Raw genomic sequence first — 24,749 nt, forward strand, 5'->3', positions numbered from 1 at the left:
TCTTGAGGTTAAGACAATTCTAGTATTTTTTTCCAACAAATGCCAGGTCATTTATTCAGCAGATTAAGGCATTGAGCTTGACCTCAGAGATAAGGGACTAAATGAGGAAGTTGTCAGAGATGTTGCTACTCCTCACCCTGCCGTAGGGTGGGAAAGGAGGTCCTAATGATGATTATGTCAGAGATCGAACAGCATGGAGAGCTACCATTAGGTGACAAAGGCTGATGCATGCAAGCATGTTGGAACCTTTAAAAATGAAACGAAAAGAGAGTGAGTCATAGATACCTGTGAGTTAATTTGCCATATCTCACAACACAGGTAATGGACAGCCCAAAAGGAGGTTGAGGAAGAAGTGCACAAGACACATAGCCATCAAAGACCCAGACTGTGAGGAGGGGGAGGGGGAGGGGGAGGAGGGTGCTGAGGGAGGGGGGCCAGACTCCCTCATTCCATCCTCAGTGGAAGGTGAGTATGACGTCAGCACATTAAGTTGCTGTATCCTTTTTACCCTAACTTGTCCTAAATTTTCCATCTGCCATCTTGAATGCTGAGTTATAATATTAGATTAGCCATAAAATATGTTGATGATCAAGAAGAAATGTAAAGAAAAGGATGTTGAGTCATAGTACCAGGGTAATTGTCTTTTTCTACCTCTGGAGCTGTATGAAATAAGCTGCAAAAGGACAGAAGTCTAGGCCAAGTTAATGTAAAAAGGGTATAGTCACCTTGGCACTGGAAAGGAACACCTTCTTGTGATAGCACCAATACACCTGGACAGAGAACCTGTCCAGATACACAAACCTCCCTCGACTCCCCTCAGCCTCAAAAAGGACTGCAGTCCACTGGCCATTGATATGAGCCTGGGATTGCAGCTGTAAGTACATCTTTCAGTGGTCTTGTTTTCTGTTAACCCATTGAGCATGGTGATGCCTTTTCCATTTTATTCAGGCCATCTCCTCCTCCTCCTCCTCTTTATCATCATCATAATCATCCTGACTTGTTCTCACCTTCAAATTTTGTGAGGTAGGTTCCAGAATAAAAGAAAGAGAAAGCATGAAAGAGGGAGAACCATCAGCAGTATACCTGGTGAAATAGAGTGTTTCATACACCCACAGATCAGTCAATCCTCTGGAATCCTGGTTCCACCTCACAAGCCTAACCATCTTGTATCATTTGTAAAGGCTCTAACATGCTACCATGCTTTGGTCTTGGTCACATAATGATGACTCTCCACGTTGCTCGATATCTCATTACCTTCCTATTCAGTCCTCTATCCCTGAGGTCACACTCTGTGACCATGTCCCAGATCTTTTTACGTCTGCCTCTCACAGCTCTACCATCTGCATTCACGCCTCCACCTTTTGCACTCAGATGTCTTCCTCCATCCTTTCAACATAACCAGACCATCTCAATCAACCTCTCATCATCACAACACAATACATTCCAGTCCCATCTTTTAACTCAACTCTTCAGTCACAAACTAGTCTCCCCCAGACCTCACATTCAAAGATGCACTTCATTTTCTGTACACATGAGTTGATAAATATCCAATTCCTTTCTTAAGCCCAGGTCTTACTGTCATACAGGATTACTGTCCTAACATGTGCTGCATATAAGGATCCCATGGCACAGATGAAGAGCCCTTTCAGTGGTAGGAACTGGTGATATGTAGAGGTGTATGGTATGTAGGAGGACTACTGGGCCTTGGGAACAGGCTGTGAAGCCTATGCCCAGAGTTGGACACATTAAAAAAAAAAAAAAAAAAAAAAAAAAAATCAGGCAACAGCTCCTTGAGCTTCCCCCAAGCACTCCTTACCCTACCCACAGGGCCGACCTTCAGCATATAACATGTCCCCCAAATAACAGAACTCCTCTATACACTCGAGAGACTCTCCAGCAAGATCAGTCCTTTCATTCCTGTCAGTCTCTATATGGTCTTTGATGCACTGCACATTCAAATTCAGCATTTTTTCACAGCCTGCCTGTAATACCACTGCATCTCCCATGCACCAACATATTACAAAAACTGCACAAGATGCAAGAACTTTCCACACTCTTTTGGCAAACCACATATGACCACATTCCCTCTGCTTACCTTCACCAGTCCTAGATGTCATCACTTTTGTTTTATCTGCATTTACGGTACCCTAAACCTTTGTGCCCCATTCTGTCTCCCCATTTCCTAAATCATGTTTAAAGATGTGTGTGTGTGTGTGTGTGTGTGTGTGTGTGTGTGTGTGCGTGTGTGCATATGCACTCTCACACACGTGTGCGTGGGCGTGTTTGCACATGCATGCAAGTGCATGCCTGCGTATTGAGTTCCATAAGAGTGTGAAAAGATCGCAGTCTTATGTTCCCTTTCATGTATTTAAAACTGCTTTTAACCCCATTCCAGTCTTGCCTCAGCCTCCACCCCCCAGCCTGGCAGCTCCATCATCAATGCAGCAAGCCAGCCCTCCAGACACCATTGCATTTGCCGCCCTCACACTCAAGGCAGGGATGAGGTGAGACACAAACTGATCTAGAAATCCACTCACTTGATGTAGGGCTATTTTCATTTTACTTATAACGGGTCAAATGGTTTCTTGTTGTCCAGGAAGCCATTTATTGTAATTGGTAGTAACTACATGCTCAACAAATAAATGCCTGGTGATTTAGTGGGTTAAGGCACTCCATCTAGATAAATTGATATGTTCCGTGAGAATATTAATTTGAGGAGTGGTTTGTGGTTGTTGATTATATAATTCTGCTCACAGGAAAGTGACCAGTGTCTGTGTGAACAATTGTGTGGCCCATTTATATGGGACTTACTGTGGATGGTTATCTCATGTATTTCTTATCTCCTACCATGTCTGAGGATCCTACCTCTCCCTGTTTGGTCTAGATGGTGCTGATAATGTTACTTGTTGCTTTACATTGTTTCATTCATTCATTCATCATCAAACCCTGTGTTGCCCCATGAGAGGTGTAGGAGCCCATGGCTAGGCATGTTGGTCCTGACATTTAAGATGAGAGTGACCAGCCCCACTCATCCCTGAGTGGCATTACGTGAGCAATAAACCCCAACCAGCCCTTGGATATAAACCTGCACCAGTTAAGTCCAGTTGGAGTGCCGTGATCACCCACTAAACCACCAGTTGCCATAATTTGGTTATCACCCAGCATAGTAAATGGTTTCCTAGGGTACATGAAACCATTTGGCTTGTCACTTAGTGCAGAGTCACCCATAGACAGAAGGAAGAGGAAAGAATGAAGGAAAGAAAGACAGAAGAGGAAGGATGGAAAGAAGGAAGGAAGAGAGGAAAGGGCAGGCACCCGAGAGCAGCACTACATCGAGTGAGTGGATGGTGAATGCCCCCACCAACCACTAATATATATAGAGAGAGAGAGAGAGAGAGAGTGAGTGGATGGTGAATGCCCCCACCAACCACTAATATATATAGAGAGAGAGAGTGAGTGGATGGTGAATGCCCCCACCAACCACTAATATATATATATATATATATATATATATATATATATATAATTTCTGTTATGAATATGGTTTATTTGAATTTACGTGGGAAATATCAAAGTTAATGGCATTAATGATGATAGGGTGGTGGTGATGACGGCTGTGATGGTACTGATCTTGGTGATAGTGATGGTGGTGGTGGTGATACAGTATTGTAATGATGTTGCTGGTGACAGTGATGATGGTGGGAGTAATGGTGGTGATAATGCATTATTTATCCTGCATTGTGATTTAGCTCCCCAGCCCCAGAGCAGAGTGACCGTCTGCTTGAAGAAATACTTCAGTCAAAGCCTCAATCAGGGACGTCTGCGAGCCCCTCCAGTCTAGTCAAGAATGCTCCAAGCTCAGACCCTGAATCATCCACCCAGGATAGAAGCAAGACAGGAATTACAGTTGAGGAAGACAAAACAGAGGAAAAGAAAGGTACTGAAAATGGAAGCGAGGGAGAAGAGAATACAGAGGAAGCCAGAAGTCCCAACACCACCTTACTGGAGTCCAGCTTCTATAAGAGAGGAATGGATGTTTCTGTGGCATCATCTGGGGACATCACTCCTCCCCATAGTGATAGTGAAGGTAACACTCTCTCTCTTTCTCTCTCTCTCTCTCTCTCTCTCTCAGGTGTAATTTTCTTATTTTTGTTTATATTGTTCTTATGTTTTTTTTATGTTCTTTCTCTGTGAATTTTGTGTTGTAATGTTGTATGATTTGTGTTTAATGTTTGTCTCTGATTTTTTTGCAGTGTTTTCTCTGTAATGTTTTTATCTTTTTTTCTGTTAATGCTATTCCATTTTTTTTTTATACCGTATGCTCTTATTTTGGTGTTAGCTAATGTTTTTTTCTTTTATAATGTTTTTCTCTTATTTTGTATTGTAATGTTTTTTGTAATTTTTATTTTTTTCCTCCTCTTTGCTCTTTGTTTGTGTTCATCTCTTTGAAATATTGTGTTCCTTTGATGTAATGGAAGGAAGGTTGGATGATGATGGTGATTATATATTCACAGTTAGTTGTCATATATTTCTCTTTATTTTCACTCCCTCCGTATACACTTTTACTTAGCTTCAGAAAGACCTTTGTTACTGCAGGGAGTAACAAAATTTATATCTAATCCCATTAATACAAAAGTATCTCCTAAACAAAGAAGAAAAGAAGTGGAGATAACAAGAATGAAATTATTATGATGTCGATGAGCTGAAAGGATTAAAGGACAGGGAGTGGCAGTTTCAGTAACCTTTTCTTGTAGCCATTAGAATAAGCTGAGCATCTGGTTTTACTGTAAGGGTTGGGAGATATTTGAATTAAAGTCAGTTTGATTGTACCTGACATATTTGCATCCCTTTTTGGCCAGTTACCTTTTGTTTTTAATGGAAGAGTAACATAGCTGTGCATCCATAAATAATATCCTAAACATTTCTTCATAGCTGGCAATCTGTTTTACCACCTATCTCCTGTAATAGCTCAGTGTTTGATATGGAGAATAGCATTATTTTGTCAGATGAGAGTAAGCCAGCTGTGGGGTGCGCATTGTGGTGCTTGATGAGCTGGTGGTTGAAATGCCTCAGTCAAGCATTACAGCTTTTCGTGGTAGGTTTGATCCCTGAGAGATTTTTGTAGGCTGTTCATTCATGCAATGCCACCAGGGGAAGTAAGCCGGTCATCTACCCCTAAATGTAGTAGACTGTGGTAGCCTAGCATGTGGCCCCTATACTTGGAAGTAAATAAAGTGGGGTTGGCTGTTGTATTACCCTTTATCATGTCCATCCCAGGTTGTCAGAGCAATTTGTAGATCTCCCCACCCTGTGTCAAAAATGGGAATCTGGTTTTGACAGTGAGATTTAATGGTTATTATTGAAACTCGGGTATTGTGCGAGAGTTGCATCATCATCATTGTCATGATTCTCTCTCAACATAGCTCGTCCTTCAGGGAACTCCTGAACAGTGGTGACTATTGTAGAATGATGACAAATGATGATGAATGGCCTATAAAGAAGTAAGATGGCTGTAAAGTTTCCTGTGGATAGTATCTAGACAGAAAAGCATAGACCTTGACCCATGTGCTTCTGATGGGGCACCAAAATGGATGATAGATAAGTAGGTAAATAGGTAGACATTGATACTGTATAACTTTTTTTTTTTTTTTTTTTTTTTTTTATACAGAGGAAGATGATGGTGAAATCCACAGAGTTCTGGCCCAGAAAGAGTTAGAGAGTAAAGCTGAGGACAAGGAAGAAGAAGGTGGAACGGAGAGAGAGAAGAAAGAGATGCTGTTAGAGGATGTGATCTTGGCTGTTACTGCCACACAGTTCAAGGAGAAACACAGCATCACCACCAGGACACTCTACAGGGTAAGCTAAAGTCAAACTCATGTTTTCTGTAGAGCCAGTTTTGTGTAATGCCCATGTTATATTTCAGTACCAGTTAACTGTAGTTTTTAGTGTGGCTACAAGCTTGGTAACTAGCCACACAATCCACCCTCTTGGGCAGGAAACTTTCTGCCTCAAATACAAAGAGCCATTATCACATTGTCACAGATCATATTACACATCTCAAATTTGTTTTTTCCTAATGGCTTCTAGCAACTGATGGGGGGGGGGAATAATTAGCTAGTTTTGGCTCTTGGTTTAATTTTCAGTCTATAGAAAATATCAGGTGTACCATGACCAACCCTAATATGGAATACCTCAAGAATTTTTGGGGGGAACGGGGGTAAATATTTTGTGTGATAAGTACCCAAAAAATCCACGGAACATGCAAATAGCTACATGAGATATGATTAATGTACATTATAAGAAAAAAAGAAGTACTGGACAGTCAAGAACTGTTCCATTTTTTCCACCTGTTGTGTCTGGCAATAGATAGATAGTCTAATGAACGACTGACTAAGAGGGTGTATGTAGGTGAAGTGGAGGGAGGGAGAGGGAGGGGAGACCAAGGATGAGGTGGAGGGATGGAGTTGAGAGGTATATGACGGAAGGGGGAGTGAGTGAGGGGGAGGGCAGTCAAATGGTGGGTGACAGAGCAACTTCGAGGCGTTTTGTCTGCGGCCACCCTTTGCTGCGGGATTAGGGCATCGGGCTATAGATAGAGAGATAGATAGATAGTCTGGCCATTATTGGCATGAGCAGATCATATGTATGCCACAGTTGATCCGTGTTATAAGGTTTCCTGTACTGTTATTGGTATTCAGCTTATTATTATTATTTTTATTTTAAGAACAAAATCTTATTATCTTTCTATCTGTAGCTTAGATTTCATAATAAAAACAATTCCTGTATTGCTATATTACTGGACATTAATGACTGTGTATTCCTGGATTGGACTAAACCTTTAATCAGGAGAATTAATAGATGCACACACTGCCCACCAAACCTCTTAATATGTCTTAAAGGTAAATGCAGGTTTTAAACATAGTTTGCTGATGTGGATTCAGTTTTAAAAATACTTTTTTAAAATTATGGAATTTTATTTCACCTTAACATAGTAAACTCTCAGTTATCTGGTGTAAGTCAGCCAAGCCCTGCACTGGATAACGTGAAATGCTGGATATTGCACAGTACTCCCCATCGGCTCAATATTCAGCATACGCCGGATAATGCATCACTGTCTGTCTCAACCCTTTATCCTAAAAGCTTTCCCATATGTATAAGATGAAAATTAAGCATAAAATACAATAAGGTAATGATACAATAATACAGTGCCGGTTGGCTACCATTTGTGAGCCGGTTGATACATCTTGATGCCAGAAAGCGCATAGAACCACTGGTTGTGTCCCATTTTGGTGCTGGATATTACTTTCATAGTGCCGAGCCAGGAGCATTGGATATTGTGTTGGGCCGGATATTGTGACAACGGAAAATTGAGAGTTTAGTTGATACTGATGGTACCTGACTTTAAATAATCTACTGTATATTAAGCAGCAGTATGACAAATAACTTGTTATTTATTTGTATCATAGGAACTTTTTTTTTTTTTTTTTTTTTCCCACCCTTGGTAAGAAAACCACACAGCCAGGTAAGCATTGTGTGTTACCATGATGCGGGATGGGGATTCATCTCATCATGCATTCCACCTACTGCTTTCCCCAACCCCCACCCTTTGGAAAGTAGTCATTCATTCATTGCCAGACGCCATTATCCCACACGGGGTGGCCAAGGGCTTAGAGTTAATTGTTTTACAGGGAGGGGCACTAATCCTCCACCAACCCCTCTTGACATGTAGGGATGCCAACAGCATCTGGTGTTCCCAAGCGGTCACCCATCCAAGTACTAACCAGACCCAACGTTGCTTAACTTCGCTGATCGGACGGGAAGCGGTGTACTCAACGTAGTCACTTAAAGTTAGTGTAAACTTAAAGATTGTATCTGAGAGAGACCCAACAATACTGATGTGACTTTTTTCAGTTTTAATGAAAAAATTTGTAACATAATTTCATACATGCGCAAATATCTGCAACATCCTCATAATACAAGTGCAGATGCAGATGCAGATGTGGATGACATGCCTATGTGGATATTGACCAGTGAAACTGCGGATGTGGATTTTTATTTGAATGCAGATGTGGATGTTACATACATTTCTACAGTATATACTGTACATTCTGCAAGCAGTTATACACATCAAGAAAGTTTATGAATACTGTATAGTGCCAGATGTTGTTAAGAATACCTTTATTAGTGTATAGTGGGGATGTAGGAGTGTTTTCATTTTACCCCAGCCAGGTCCAGATTTTTGTTTTGTTGCAGCTTATTTCATGTAGCTTAGTGGCTGCATAAGACAACACTGTCTGTCCCATCATTTGATAGAGCTTCTCTGAGACTACCATAACATTCTAGTGTTAATCTCATCACAAGTTGGTATCGAGGTAGAGAGGTGACAGCTTGAGGCCGGGTTAAAGTAAAAAGTGCATTGTAACCAAAGGCATTTTTACCATTCAGTGGGATCTGGTGACCTTGGAGAGTGCAGAGACCTTGGTGTGTGAACCCTGGGTGCGTCGTCTTCACCTCACCTTCACCACACTCAGGCCTGCATACAAGACCAGAACATACATTCTGGCACCTGAAGACTTCCAGGTAAACACTCATTATGGTTGGTTTGTTTTCCACTGAGGGAGCTTGGTCATGCCCACAACTTGAACACTAAGTTGTTGTGCTACCCCAGTCTGTCTGACCAAGCAGACCCATCAATTGCAGACAGGCAACCATCCCCGCAGGGCCATCCCATGCAGTAAACAGATTTTCCCATACGTCTGACAGCACCTCGCTTTTGTGGAGGTTTGGTTCCTGGGTGGATGCTGCATTTGTGTCTCCACCCTCTTGACAGAAGCACCGTAGTAGGCTCCACAGCACCCCGTTATTTGGCTTTTTAACCCGCCCCGTCCCGGCCACTTTTCGACCACTGGTACCCCCCAATCCCGGGCATTTTTCGACCTTTTTTTTTTTTTTGCTTAAACTTTCGCTTTTGGTGAGAAACATCGAAAATTCATAGAGAAATCGCTCACCTGAGGTTTAAAATACTCATTACAGGTAGGAGAGCCTCCTTACCTTACTGGGTTTTCTATCAGGCTGGCACCAAAGAAAACGAGTTCTATGGGAGGATAACTATTTCACACCACTCATAAACGGTATTTATTTATTTACTGTTACGAATTTATATGTAGTACAAGGGTATATTGGTTTTCAAGCAGTAATATAGGCATTATAAGCATTGTTTCACTCACTAATTCCTGACCTTTTTTTGCCACATTACCTGATCATCATTTCTAACTGTTTCTTCCTCTAATGCTATGTGAAGTTTGTCCTCCACATTGTCATTGATTGGGGAATCACTCTGGCCCTGAATTTCGTACAGTGGCATGACATGGCTATACTGGCCAGGTCACTGATAACAGGTGAATTGCTGAGAAAAGGGCCTGCAGGGGGGGGGGAGGTCATGCTGGGTAAGGCATTGTCTCTGCCTGGCATCTTGTTGAGGAAGGTGTCCCATGTATACGTACCAAAAATGACTCGCGAAAATTGAAAATTGTGGAAATTATGAACCTTGCAATTGCAGGACGTTGAAGTACGTCCTCGGGATTAGCTGTGACAAAACGTGAGGACGTGGAAGTACGTCCTCGGGACGGCGCGGGTTAAATAGTAAGATCAACCCATCAGTTTGTCTACTCATGTTCATCATCTGGTCTGAAAGATACAATACAGGAAGAAATGATAAAATGTAGTGAAGAGTAGAGTGATATATTTGTGGGAAATATGCTGGTCTTAGATGAATGGATTCTTATCAGTGAAATGGAATATTGGTGTAATTGTGCCCATATACAAAAGAAAGGTGACCAAAGTGCATGCAGAAACTATTGTACGATGGGTTAAATCTCTTGAATGTTGCAGGATGAGTATAGCCAGCTCCAGACATCCACAAAATGAACTCCTGCCTCATCTCTGAATTGGTCCGGGGGGAAAAAAAAAAAAAATGAAAGCAAGGAAGGCAAGGAGAGAGAGAGAGAGATAAAGTGGCTGTGGACTGTAGCTTGCTGCTACCTGACACAAAGGAGACAGCCTGGCAGAAAAAAATATACTCAGTTTATTCATATTCAGGATCCACCAATAACTTGTGACTGAAAATAATTTTGTGTTAAGTCGTTTGCCTAAAGAGGAAGTACACTCTATCTATCTGAACCCACATGCCGTTTGTCTTGAGTTAGTGGTATTATGGGGAGGGGCACTAACCCTCTGTCAACCCACTTGTTGACACATAGGGAACATGTATGGGTTGGTTATATGATTACCACCCAGCTTTGTAAGCCAGGAAGCCGTTACCACCTGAAGAAGAAAGAAGAGTAATTAAATGTGACAAGAAGGCTGTCACATCCACATCCACACCACAATGCTACCTCATGTCCTCACATGTTAGTCAGTCTGTCCATGTAACTTCATATGCTTCTCTTAGATGTGATGTTTGATAATGTGGTATTGTCATAAATTAGTGTTTTGTTATATGGTTCTTATAAGACCATTAGAATGTAGTGTTGGTGTGATGTTCTTCATTGTAATACTGTTCAACTGTACCCTACCAACCCCATCTTTGGGTAGCAAAAAGTGGTTGGGATGCTGCTGCTGCTGCTAATGATGATATGGATATTTTGTGGTGTTGCAATGCCATCATTATTTTGGTCCTAGGTTTATCTGGACACAAGCCTGATTGACTGTTGGCTGAAGTCGTGTTTTTCTGCTGTCCACCGTTCTCCATTCTGAGGGATAAGGAAGGAGTTAAGGAAAATCTGTAAAATGGGGCAGCGGGTTATATCAGTGCCACCACTTGAAGGCATCCCTCTCTTGAACGTTGTTGTATTACAGAGCCTCCAGGCAGTGTTGTCCCCAATACTGGAACGCAACACGCTTCATGCGCTACTGCACTCAGCCATGGTGTGTCTCCGATGCCAAGCTCAGTTTTCACGCGACCTGGCTCAGTCCTCACATGGTCAGTTTTTATATATACTGTATATATATATATTCTTTTTTTGTTGATCGTTTCTTTTTCTGGATTCTGCCTCAACCTGTATGTTAGGTGGGCATTAAGGTTCTGCTACTTTTGTGCTTGTGGTAAGTGGTGGCAACCATCATCCACTCATTTAATGTAATGCTGCCTACTTCTTCTTTAGCCTTTATCATTTTTTTTTTTTTCTGTGCCTGCCCTCCTCTCTTCCTATTTCTCCCATCTTTCCTGTCACTTCTTATTGCATTTCTTTCCTTTACAGGTGGCTTTACATTGAGTGACAAGCCAAATGGTCTCCTGTAAGTCAAGAAACCATTTACAGTGCTTGGTGGTGACCATATAACCAAACCATACGTGCTCCCTACGTGTCAACAAGTGGGTTGGTGGAGGGTTAGTGCCCCTCCCCGTAAAACAATTAACTCAAAGTCGATGGCCACCCCTTACGGGATTATGGCATCTGGCAATGGATAGATAGATAGATACTTTTGTGCTTGCACTTTTTTGTTTGTGAAGCATACCTCACACCATGTCTTAGAGGGAGATTAGGGCTGGAATGATGATTATGATTATTTTTGCATCATATTGTTGCCCCCATGCATCATCACAAGGAATTGTTTAACTAAACAGAAATCCCTGGGGTATTGTGGGGGTTTGATTGGTCTTTGAATAACTGTGTGACCCTTTTCATTGGCCGTGTTGATAGTTTTCCCCTTTTTGTATTTTCCCATTCCTTGTTTTTGGATCTTACGTTACTTCTTCTTTATATGTGAAGAAAAGATCATGGTGAGGATGATGATAACAATGACAGGCTGTTGTTGTTGTTGTTGATGATGATGATGATGTCAGAAATCCCAACTCCAACAGGCAATGCATTACGATGCCCTAATTGTGGAGGTGGGGTTGTGGTGAGAGCGGACAGCGTGGACCACCCAGCTGTATCCACCTCATCCCCTCAGCTCAGTGCCCAGCCGCCTCCTCTCCTCCCTCCAGGCCTCTCCAGTACACCCACACAGATGCCACCCTCACAGTCAGGTTTGTGTGTAGGGTGGGTGTAGAGTATAGGTGTAATTGCTCTAGTAAGGTTGAATTAGCCACATTACAAAAGGGTAGGCTTAGTAGTTGTGGAGTGGAGGTATGCTTAGGCCCACCTGAATTGGTTAAGTACATTTTAGGAGCGAGAGAAAAAAACAGAGAGACTGACTAGTGGTTATTTAGTATAGGTCTGCTAAAATTGTTTCTGTGGTACAGTAGTAAATGTGGAGTGTAGTCAGTTAAAATAGGTTGAATTGCTTTGGCCAGGTGGAGAGGTTGGAGAATACAAACTATGAGACTGTATATGGGTCAGGTGGAGGGGGAGAAGAAGGGGGAGACTTAGGATGAGATGAGGGGTAGAGGAGGAGGAAACCAAGGAGGAGAGGAAGAGAGGGAAACCAAGGATGAAATGAGGGGGGAGAGGAGGAGAGGGAAACCAAGGAGGAGATGGAGGATGGAATGGAGAGATATATGAGCTATAAACACAATTTATGCTGATACTATGAAAGTCATCAGTGTTGATATTTTCAGCTTCCTTGTAACCTAAAACTCAAGTGGCCAATTGAAGGGACCATTGAAGACATCATCTAACCTCTCCAGTTTGAAAAAGCCTCTCATTAGCCTTATAAAATAATGTGGAGACAGGGAGAATAAATTTAAGACATCATTTCAGTGAAAGAGTCATTAGCAGTGTTAATCTAGGAATAGTCATAGCTATTTATGATAGTTAGTGAATATTTACTCAGGAATTTATTTAGAAATTTGTGTATATAAGAGTGCAGTGATTAAGTTAATTAATTATGGACTATATTGCATTCGATGATTATAGTTATGTTCTGTGTAATTGTGTGCATTGTTTTATTTCAATTTTGGCTCAGAAATTAATTTATATATTTCATCCAATGCAGTATTTCTCTGTTGTTTTTGAGTGGTTATTATTTGTCTTTTTTCAACTTTCATTATACTTCAGCAACTCTGTGTTGTTTACAGATGTTAGTCATTATTTGTGGCTGTGTTGTTATGTATATACTCTTCTTATTCCTGCATTTTTTGTTGTTCTGATTATATATCTTCACCCCTGTGTGCTCTGACTGTCTCCCAGGCTTAGAGAGAGAGAGAGAGAGGGAGGGAGAGCGACAGAGAGAGAATTAACCCCTTCAGCCTTAAAATGTAATTTCATTATGAGTGAGCAGGCAAGCATAGGGAAGCTATGTTTATGTTCAGGAGAAATGAGTGGCCCGACCGCGATAGTTTTCAGATGCTAATAACTTTTCTGCTATATGAGGTAGAGAAGAGTTTCTTTCAGTAAGTAGTAGATACATTCAATAAATTTTGTTCTTAGTTACATATTTACTAATGAGACCAAAGAAACCCCCTGGAGTCCCAGCTTTCCACTGAGGGCCTCAGCTGACATGCTCCACTGAAATCAGTTTAAAGCAAAATGAAAGTGACACATGGGAGGTATGAGTTGTTTTTCACTTTCATGTGTGTGTGTGTGTGAGAGAGAGAGAGGAAAAAATGTGAGAAAGTAAATATTTTAGCTTAGTTATTCTTCTGTTATTGTTCAACAACCTCACCAGAAATGTTGAAAGTTTACACCAAGATGAAATGACAATGATAGGCATATGTACAAACACTCACTCACTCGTCATGCACTCACAAAGTGCACTTGACCGGTTTGATTCAGTATGTAGTAGTGTAGGGGTTAATGAAGGCTGTATCTAATCCCTCCAGGTTTTGTACCCCCTCTCACTAATGTTATAACAGAGGGTGGATGTGAAAAGTGTGGTGAAGAGAGTACCGTATACTGAATGTGAACGAGTTTGAGAGTATGGATGGAAGGTGCTGAAAAAGATGATTGGATATTAGTGAATCTGTTGAAAACTGTGGACACAGGAATGGAAACCCCTCCTATTGCAAATCCAAAGCTTCCTTCTCAGTGATGTATGCTGAAAGCCCTCGTACAGATTTGCCATGGATCATTTTCCCCCCTATGCATCGTAAAGGAAACAGGATTAGAATGATGGGAGTAACAGTGATGTTGATGTTAGCTGCAGCCTTCCGGAACAAGTATTCAGAATGTTACGATGAACCAAGCAAATGTTTAAGTGGTTGTAAGGAGTCAATTTATTGATTGAAGAATGAAGTTTCTGGTAGTGTCGAGGTTATATTTAGCAGTGTATTCTGCACATTACATTTCAGTTTCCTCCTGTATGTTATTGATGCAAACTGTCAGTATTAAAGTGATATAAATAACATACAAAAGAATGTGTAATGTGTAAAATACTGTAAATAGCAAAGAAGGTGCTACAAAACCTGTACCATCTATAGTTTGACCCTCTGATGTCGTAGCACAGTGCATTTCAATTTATTCAAAAAAAAAAAAAAAGTCCTTCACAATCTTACCATGAGCACCAGTACCATACAGTGCAATTACCAGTATTGCACATTACCAAGGTTTCTCAGCCTTATTTCATGTACCTCTTGATACTTACATAGATAGCTGCATATCAGTATTTAACATTATCTATACAGTACGTGGGTGAGTGTGAAAGCTGGATAGTTGCTCATAGACTGACTTTCAGCTTATACCATGAACGGTTAAATCATAACAGATATTACCTTTACTTTTTTTCCCAGTATAAATAATGGTGATATCAGTAAAAAATCTAGCACTAAAATTTAGAGCTCTGTCTCTTCTTCTGACTCAAAAATTGTTAAATTGGCAACTCTGCTATCTCTAAGGATAGCACCAAGTACTTGACACTCACAACTGAAATTTTTTATCACTTATTTTTATTTAGTTTCACTGAATAGTCTGTACTGTATTGTTTCAAATCACCCTGTACTGCTGGCAAAGGCGATATACTAGTAGCAATGCAGTCGCAGGCATTAATATTGGTCCACTTCCATATGATAAATAATGGGACAGTGACTGTTGAAATCCAGTAATATTGTGATCATCAGAGGCCATTATACTTCTCAGAATATTGTGTAAGTCTTTCAGAAATTTTTTACTGAATTGTGGAGCAGTATTATTGTCAGCAGTTGTATCATAGGTTGCGAACCTCTGCACTATAGAAAAGAGATGAGTGTGTGTGTTAATGTACGTAGGTATGATGACAGGTGCAGGAGTGGGTGGAGAGGGGCAGGGTGAATCTAGTGAGAGTGTGAGCGTATGTAGTGATGCGTCGCTGCGACGGGAGAGTGACGTGGAGGTGATATCCAACCCTTCCGTCTCGAGCATTGAGGTCCTTCCTGACCAGCTGATTATCCAGGGTCAGTTCCTGCCTTGCCTGGGATTGGTTTGGGTGTGTTTGGCTGACAGTCATCCAGTGACAATTTGGTGTCAATTTTAACCCTTTTGGTACATTGATGGGTGTTGGAGAGGGATATTATCCTGTGGTGGCACTGATATAACCAGGCAGCTCCCCTGCCTAGTTATACATACATTTCTTAACTCTCCTCATCCCCCAGAAAGAGGATGGTGGACTTAAGTCAGCAGCCCAGTAGGTTCATGTCCAGATGACTCTGATGCAACAGCAGCAACAGCAACAATAACAGCATACAGGGACTTCAATTAATATTTGATTTTTGTTATCCCAGAAAATTTACTCAGCTTATGAGAATGCATCAGTAGTTTAGAGATTAAAAGCTGTACCGGTATAGCCACCCCTTGTTTTTTGCATTTTTTACTTTGCTGGTTTCACTTATGTGCAGATGAGCAAATCATAACAAAATACACTATATTAAAATGTATTGGGGGGAGATTTCACAAAATTTGATGTTAAATCATCTGAGAATGCCCTTAAACATATTGACTGCATTGTTACATTATGGCTGTGGGAACTTTTTAGATTTTTTTTTTTCCTTTGCATGTGTCCTGTTCTCTAACATCCACAAGAAGCAAGGGACAGCTGTATCTAACCAGGTATTGATTTAGGTGTAGCTGGCTCTCACTGACTTAGTACAGTATGTTGGCACTTAAAATTTAGACGTTGGGATAGTTTTGCCACTTTAAAAGTATTTGAAGAGTTGTAGGATACTCTGTTTAAGGACATGCTGTACTTTTATCTTTATTTTTAGTTTTCTTGTTAAATTATTTTGTGTCCAGGTGATGTTATTTAACTTAGGGAAGAGCCGTCACATTGAAGGAATTTGCAAAGACTTGTCAAACCTCTCCAGTTAAAAGCCTCCATGAAATTACATAGCAGTGGCAAGAATAGAATATTTGAAGTACTGTATATTCATCACCAGATTGAGGGAGCTACCAAGTGTACTATACCTCTTGGGATGATGGGATTATTGTAAGTTTTATCTAACCATTCCAGTGTTGAATATTTTGCAGCAAAAATTAGTAGGTGTAGGAAGAATAGAATACAGGATGGTCTGAAAATAATGATCCACGAGACTCACCTGGTAGTATCTTAAGTGTTGTTGTGGGGATGCCTCAGTATGCTGATATGGGCTTGGGTGGGTGTAGTAAATGAATAAATGATGCCGGATAGATGCAATCTGAGCTGTCCCACAACACATGAGATATTGCAAGGTAAAGTGGAAGGAGAGTGTTATATATGGAGACATCCTGCAAGGGATGGGATAAGTTCTGTCAGTTTCAGGAGTGTGGAAAGGGGCAGTTGATCCTTGCTGTACAAGAATGTTTTTCCGGATAAGCCATCTGCATAATCATTGGCTGGATTTTATCATATGGTAAGGTTAGTCAGACATCTCAGTAGTGGAAGATCATGTCTTTCTTATAATGATGTTGGTTCCCACTACCCAAGAATTTTCCACTTATGTAGTTTGTTTTTGTCCGATGGAGCTGGGCCACTCCCACAACTCGAATATTAGGTGCTAGTGAAATTTTGAGCCTTAGTTATGAGGTAAGAATAAATCTCCTTGGTTACTGATCAAACTGACCATCCAGTCTGACTACACTTCGTTATCAGTTGAACTGAATGGGGTTAGGGATCTCTCAGGTTAGAGCGAACATTCTATAGTAGGGAAATCCTTGTTCATATGAGGGGTTTATTGTGTTGATGTGATTGCTGTTGCTGCATTTATTCCATTACAATTTTTGTAATTGATGTTTGTCAGGAAATAATGGGTGCTCATTCTCATAGTAATTGCATTGGATGATTGAAGCCTTATCACATCCTATAGTTTGGTTTTTGGTAACTAAAAATTAAACAAAATCTGCTTGGCTTGAATTTGATAAAATTACTACTTCCCCAGTTTTGCCCCTATCTAACCAATTTCTGTCTTGTGCATTTGGGAGATTAATGTGGTTACAGTACTTTTTCAGTTTTCTTGTAGAATATGGTTCAGGAAGTTTTCTGTACCTATAGTACAGTTAGTAATTATTTTCCGGAATCCAACAGTTCATGCACTGTTGTGCTATACAGGAGGTGAATCAGCTGTGATACCTTTATGATGTTATTTAAAAACCAAATAATAAAATTACATGAAATGCATTACGGCAGACTCCTGTACCATCTATAGTTTGACCCTCTGATGTCATTGCACAGTGCATTTCAATTTATTGATCAAAAAAAAAAAAAAAATGCGTTCATAATCTTACCATGAGTGCCGGTACCATACAGTGCATTACGGCAGACTTTACCGATCTACCAGAAGACCCGCCGACATGTCGTAAAAATACCCCCGCTAATACCAATACACCAGTCCTGTATGAGACAGCCCTAGCATGTATTCAATATGGACAGTGGGTGTTAATGCCGAAGTGGTGACATGTAGAGGTGTATGATATGTAGGAGGACTACTGGGCCTTGGGAGCAGGCTGAGAAGCCTATGCCCAGAGTGGAGCACATTAAAAAAAAAAAAAAAAAAAAAAAAGATCCTCATGATCTGTGAAGGTAACATTACAAGAACATGCTGATTTACATATTCATGAATGACTTATCAGAGGTATATGAGAACTGTCATTCAAGTTGACACTTCATGTGGAGACTCAAGACAATGTTCATATGTGGGAAGAATTAAATACTGTTTAAGAACTGTCATGAACATAGTAGCCAATACTTGTACATTATTTTACAACAGCACTTTAAACTTCATTACAGACTCTGATGATGAAGTTGAGATGGCAGTTATGTACTAAAGATTTAGTTTATATCAGTGAGCGATAGTAAAGCTCTTACTTTATTCTACATGGTGTCACATGGTCTCTTGCACTAGCTTTATGCTAATGTATACTGACAGCAGAATAGAAAACAATTTCACTTTCTACGTGTCAAGTGGGGTTGGTGGAGGATTAGTGCCCCTCCCTGTAAAACAATTAACTCTAAGCCCTTGGCCACCCCGTCTGGGATACATGGCGTCTGGCAATGAATGAATGAATGACTTTTTATGTACCACTTAAACAGTCATACCAAATTCCTCTGTGAATCAAAATGGTTTACTCTTATATGTCCTAAAGGTATCACCAAAACTTTTGTCGTGTTACAAAAAAATATTCACTACGTAATAATTCACTGCTCTTGGCTTGAAGTCAAAAAATATTCATGACAATAATTCAGCATTCTTGACTTGAAGTATAATTCTAGTCTAGTGTGGTCAGGGCAAGTGATGCAAGTGAGTCCTAGTATTGGTAGTACAGTATTTGCAATCCCAAGCTCATCTGAATATGAACCTGATGAACTGCTGGCTGAAATAACCCTCCTGCAGCTCACCATCCTCATTTGGGGGGATGGAGAGAAAGCTGAGGGACATTTGTATAACCGAGCTGTGGAACACCTTAGTTATATTGGCTACACTGGGGCATCCCTCACCAGCACCTGAACCCAAATATTTATTCCCAGTTATTGTGGACCTCTTTCTTGACTTAAAATGTGATATGTCAGAGAAAAATAGTTTCTGGTCCTTCTTGCATTCAGTGGTTGATATTTTAAAGAATAATTGACCTAAACTGAACATCCTGGTATAAACAGTGTGGTTGTAACAGAGCAGTTTTGTACAGCACTCTGCCTAACGCTTTGGTGGTGGTTTGGTGTTTTAGTTGGTATAGCTGTTCTCTTGGCAGTTTTTGTTTCATTATTAGCTCTCTCATGGTCACAACTTTAGTATTTTCCTTCAGTTAACTCCTGATTATTTTATTCATCCAAGAGTGAGTTGTATGTGCCTGAGAGTGTTAAAGCTATTGGCATTAATCCTCTCAAGTTCAGGGGAACTCTAGTAGTGTATTCTGTTTCAATTAATGCCAGATTTTTTATTTCCAGCTGACATTGAGTTACAGGAGCCTGAGAGAGTTAATTTGCTTCCTAAAACCTTTTACTGTTTTATATATTACAGATATTTTGTATGCTTTATTTTTTTGTGTTGTAAAATATTTTCTTCTGCTTGTAATTAATTCCTTTGTGTGAGTTTATCTTAGAGTAATTACATATCAGGTAACATACTAGTAGACATATAAATCAGGTTTTTGTATGATAATGTAAATTCATTTTTTCTTTAACACTACTGAGACTGTAGTTCAGTAATGTAATAAGAAATTTTCCTGTGCCATTTATGGTATTATCCCCTCCTAAGCTTAAAACTGGTAGTACAGGTACTGTAACTGTTGCATTTAACAGTGTAGAATAATTGAACAGCTTGTCAGTCATACCTCTCCCATCAATAATTTTTATATCTGGAGTTAGAGTTGATGTCTTCACTTGGTGAGCTGCATATAAAGCCTGCTGAATGACCAACTTTTTGTGTATAGTAAATTTAGCAAGACTGTAATAAGAATTTTTACAAATTATGCTAAGAGTTGTGTGTGTATTTGACATTTAACTTAGATTTCATAATATAGTATGTTAATAACCTTGCATACATACACTATCTTACTGTGGAAGTTTGAATTCTCTGTCTCTTGACATTCAGCTTTCCCCTGAAAATTCCTGTCCAGTGTCCTGTGTATGTTAATTTGCAAATGACTGTTGAATTATCTTGATATGTAAACTTCCAAAATGGTAACTCCACCATTTTCAGTAGTAAATCTTTTAACAGAGAATACAGTAGTCACAGCACAGGTACCTGTGCATTTGCTTCTATTTTCTCAAAAGTATTATATATATATATATATATATATATATATATATATATATATATATATATATATATATATATTATATATATATATATATATATATATATATATATATATATATATATATTATATATATATATATATATATATATATACAGTAAATCCTCGTTTTTCGCTGCCTGGATGTTCCGCCAAAACCTCGCGACTATGAAACGTTGACGTGTGAAGTTAAGAATCAGTGGGAAAAATAGAGGAGTGTTCGGGTAGGACACGTACCTACCCTATCGGAAAGTACAGAACTTTAACACCAAACAGGCCCTACCCAAAATTAAATGAAGAGTGTTTGCTACTGCTAAAACAGCATAACACAATAAACATGTGCCTGAAAAGACTTTAAAACTGTTATAAAGAGCTGCAATGCCAAAAATCCTTACCAGAAATAAAGTGAAGACTGGCTTGAGTGGCAAGTGAAGGTGTGTTGAAAGTGGATGGGCTAGTTCCCGATGTCACTAACCAAGGAAAAGCTGCCACTTTTCACCACATTACTTAATTTTCGGCATCAGAGTAGCTCAACAAAACCCTGGTCATTTTATGTGCCCTCTTTGTCACTAAATGGAAGGGAGAAATTATAATATCATTATTTTACTCACTGCTACAAGGAAGAGAGGCTGTAATATAGTCAAATAGAATAAAAAGTTGGTGGGCTGAGTCTACCATCTCTGTATTGGGACAGTTATTATTCTTTCCTTCCTTAAATATCGATAAGCTTTATTTTACATCCATTTCAGGTATTTGTCCATCAAAACAAAAATAAATAGTGTTACGCGAAACACATAACGATTCTTTGTTGAGAAATAGTAACACGACACGGCTGAAGATCGTACGTTACGATCACAAACAATAACAAACTCAATTGTCTACTGCCGAGCTGGGCCTGCTGTGTATTCACGACATGGCTGAAGATCGTACGTTGCGATCATAAACAACAACACTCTCACTTGTGGCTAATGCCCCTCTGGACCTGCTGTATAAAGATCATGTAAAACTGTTGCATAGAAAAATGGACAGTGCCTAGACTGAGCATGGGTACGCATCATCTGCTGAGTGTCGGCTGCCGGGTGGGAGCATCGAATTGTGGGGAAATTCGCGAATTGTGAGACAACTCGGAAACTTTTTTCTTGTGCAAAAATGAGGCATCGAAGTAAAATGTGTCCAAATTCGAGGATTTACTGTATATGTATGGTACTTTAAATACCGATTTTAGAGAAAATAGCTTTCAGTTTTGATAAGCAAGGGCTAAGCCTAATATTAGCCAATTTATTCTTCAGTTTCACATTAATATGATCAAGGAAAGCCTGAGCACAGACTCACCCATAAATCATACCACAAACATGTTTTGATGAGATTTACTCACAGATGTCATTCTAGAGGAGGATGCAGTCGCTGGGAGGAGATATTCTGAAGGCCTGGTACCCCCTCCTCCTGCAGCCGTCAACAGTGATGCTCGAACTCCTCCCTCTGCCCCCTCCCCATCCCCTGCCACCCCTCACAAACAGGATCCCCCTCCCACCAACATGCAGGAGAGCAGCTCATCAGGTAGGTCTCAGATTACTTGAGTTCCCTTCACCTATTATTTTACACACTCAGATGATGTGCATATTTCACTTGGCTTTATACCGGTACTGTTACTAAGTGAAGAGCCAAATGATTTCTTGTAACCTAGGAAACAAGCCACTACCCTGAGTTATTCTCTGTAGCCTCAGAAACCATTTACTATGTTGAGTGATTCTTTGTAGCCTAGGAAACCATTTGCTACATTGAGTGATTCTTTGTAGCCTGGGAAACCATTTGCTTCATTGAGTGATTCTTTGTAGCCTAGGAAACCATTTGCTACATTGAGTGATTCTTTGTAGCCTGGGAAACTATTTGCTACATTGAGTGATTCTTTGTAGCCTAGGAAACCATTTGCTACATTGAGTGATTCTTTGTAGCCTGGGAAACCATTTGCTACATTGAGTGATTCTTTGTAGCCTAGGAAACCATTTGCTACATTGAGTGATTCTTTGTAGCCTGGGAAACCATTTGCTACATTGAGTGATTCTTTGTAGCCTGGGAAACCATTGAGTGGTAACAGTGTAACCAAGTGGATACCTGATTGTATAAAGAGTCAAGACACTTCAGTCAGATCTAGCCATAGGAGTTTAAGTCTAAGGATTGGTTGGGATTTATTGTCCATATAATACCACTGATGGATGAAAAGCTGGTCATTCTCACCTAATATGAAGGACTTAATAGCCTAGCCCCAGGTCCCTGTACTCCTGATGGGGCAATTAAATGCTTGGGTGATGGGTGTGGAACAGAAGCAGGTTTGGATGCTGTTGTCTGGCCAGTGTCTAGTGTCAGTTTTGTTACTGCAATACCTTGTGTGCATGTGTGTGTGTGTGTGTGTATGTTATTAAATGTACATTCACAGATTCCAGTGCTATTAATTCTGCTTCCTCACACTTACATTTAAATTATTTCCTTCTGCCTGTTACTTCCAGTCTTTTAAATGCATTGTGTCTAGACATCTCAAAATTATTATTATTATTATTATTATTATTATTATTTTTTTTTTTTTTTTTTTTTTTTTTTTTAAGGGAATAATAGTGTGGGTTTCCAGCCTTTGGTTCTTTCTAACTTGCATTAAAATAAAAAATTTCAGTTCAAGAAGTTTCCCCTAAGATAGATACCCGGTAATATCGTTTAGCATGAGAAAGAGTGAAATAGAATAGACGTCATTGTATTGAGGGAGTTAATGGAGATAGTGTCTGACCTGTTCTTTGTGAGTGGTCATTCCAAAATTGAATAAATTTTGTCAGGCAGTAGCATTAAAAAAAAAAAAAAAAAAAAAAAAAAAATGATCGTACCAATTGGGTTAATGAAGATTGCTTCTGTCTCCACTGTGAGGTCTCCCCTAAGCAGAATACAACCATATGGAGGTAATAATACTGTATAAAGAGTGGTGCCATCATAGTGCAGGATTTAAGTTATTTACCTTTAATCTTACTATCAGTTAGGTGTCTTTAATTTCTCGTAAATGCTACTAATGTTTGGCTTTCCCTTCATTCCAGTACAACTTCCCAGCCCTAACCAACGTTTCTTTGCCTGACTAATTTTTCCTTGCCTACCCTGACCATCCTCTCCACCTTACCCTTGCCTTCCCTCACTCATCTCTTGTGTTTTACCACTTCCTCCATCTCTGCTGACTTTAACCTTCCTCTTCTTGCTTTACCCTACCTCTTACCTAACTTGCCTTGCCATTGCCTTACCCTGCAACACTCCATCTCGTCATACTTAGTCTACCATCAGTAACATACCTTTTCTTACCTAACTTTGCCTGTTACCTATCCCACTTAACCTTACCTCCTCTAACCATATTACACCTAACCTTCCCCTTTCATTATCCTACTCCTTCTTACCTCATCTGTCTTACTTTTCTCACAATCCCTGCCAACCCTGCCTTATCATTTCTTACCCTACCAACAATACTTAATCTTACCTCCTGCCAGGCCTGCATGACCCCTACCCTGCTTTTCCTTGCCCTACCCAGCCTCGTACCTTACCTTCCCTGTGTCTCCTTGCATCCTTGGTGATCTCACCTCTCCTTACCTCTTACTTTTTGTGCTTACCATTGCCATCCTTCATCATATTTCACAGTCTTGTACCTTACCTTACCCTGCTTCTTCATACCTAACCTGCACTACCTTCCCCTTCAGTCTGCCCAACGCTGACTTCCTTTCCGCGCCATATACATACCCTACCTGACCGTTACACTATTTTTTTTTTTTTTTTTCCCCTATACCCTACCCCTTCTCACCTTCCCTTCCAATCTTTTACCTTAATCCCTACCTGTTTTCCACCTTACCAACTCTTCCTAATCTTACCTCTTTCCTAGCATTCCTGAAAACTACCCCACTTTTTATTTCTTTACTTACCCTTCCTCGCAATCCAAACCTTACTTTTTGCTTGTCCTGCTAGGCATCTACCCAACTTTACCTCTTCTTATCCAACCCCTCCCCACATCACCTGCCATACATTATCTTTCATCCCTCCCTATGCTCACCTCCTTTTCCTTACCTAGCCATGTCTCCCATCACTTTGTTGTTCCCTTGCCTAACCCTTCCTCTTGTCGTGCACATTACCTTGCCATTTATCTATCTCAACTCTAACTTACCTCTCTATGCCCTATTAACCATGCCTAACCTATTCCACCCAACTCTGAGTTACCTTTCCCTGCCTTACCATCCATGCCTAGCCTAATCAACCCTGCCTTGCCATGCTGCAGGGTCCATGACGGGGAGCGTGTGCACGACGTATGAGCGACCCGGGTCCCTCACCACCTCCCCCCTCCGCACCCCCGCACCCCATACCCTCACCTCCACACCCCACACCACCACCTTCATGGACACCGCCAGTGGTAGGATCCCTGTGTTTGTTGTCTGTTTACTGTACTGAAGGTCTTTGTTGCATCATGCCCATTTGCCCTTTTTTACTGTTAAAACTGAAATAAGGCAATACTTGTACAAACATCCCTCAGCTCCCTCCTTTGGCCCCAGAAAGGATGGTGAACTGCAGGAAAAGGGGAGCATCAGCCTTCAGTTCATTGGGTTTATAATTACCCATTTGTTT

The 24,749-nt window shown here is 40.4% G+C and overlaps 1 protein-coding gene and 1 pseudogene across 1 annotated transcript in view; one reads left to right on the forward strand and one right to left on the reverse strand.

Moving 5' to 3' along the window:
• The window catches only part of LOC145399462 (uncharacterized), a 65,533-nt gene that overhangs the window by 12,323 nt on the left and 28,461 nt on the right, over positions 1-24,749 (forward strand). Inside the window, exons 8-17 of the mRNA XM_080272072.1 lie at positions 304-465; positions 2,396-2,504; positions 3,750-4,087; positions 5,669-5,856; positions 8,446-8,580; positions 10,858-10,981; positions 11,861-12,028; positions 15,143-15,307; positions 21,495-21,674; positions 24,406-24,537. Of these exons, the coding sequence (XP_080128198.1) occupies positions 304-465; positions 2,396-2,504; positions 3,750-4,087; positions 5,669-5,856; positions 8,446-8,580; positions 10,858-10,981; positions 11,861-12,028; positions 15,143-15,307; positions 21,495-21,674; positions 24,406-24,537 (1,701 nt within the window). The remainder of the gene's footprint in view (positions 1-303; positions 466-2,395; positions 2,505-3,749; positions 4,088-5,668; positions 5,857-8,445; positions 8,581-10,857; positions 10,982-11,860; positions 12,029-15,142; positions 15,308-21,494; positions 21,675-24,405; positions 24,538-24,749) is intronic.
• Positions 7,733-7,849, reverse strand: LOC145399590 (5S ribosomal RNA; annotated as a pseudogene).

This window comes from Coenobita brevimanus, chromosome 49 (genome assembly GCF_032717465.1).
Source record: "Coenobita brevimanus isolate Jiangsu-jjx chromosome 49, ASM3271746v2, whole genome shotgun sequence".
Lineage (NCBI taxonomy): Eukaryota > Metazoa > Arthropoda > Malacostraca > Decapoda > Coenobitidae > Coenobita > Coenobita brevimanus.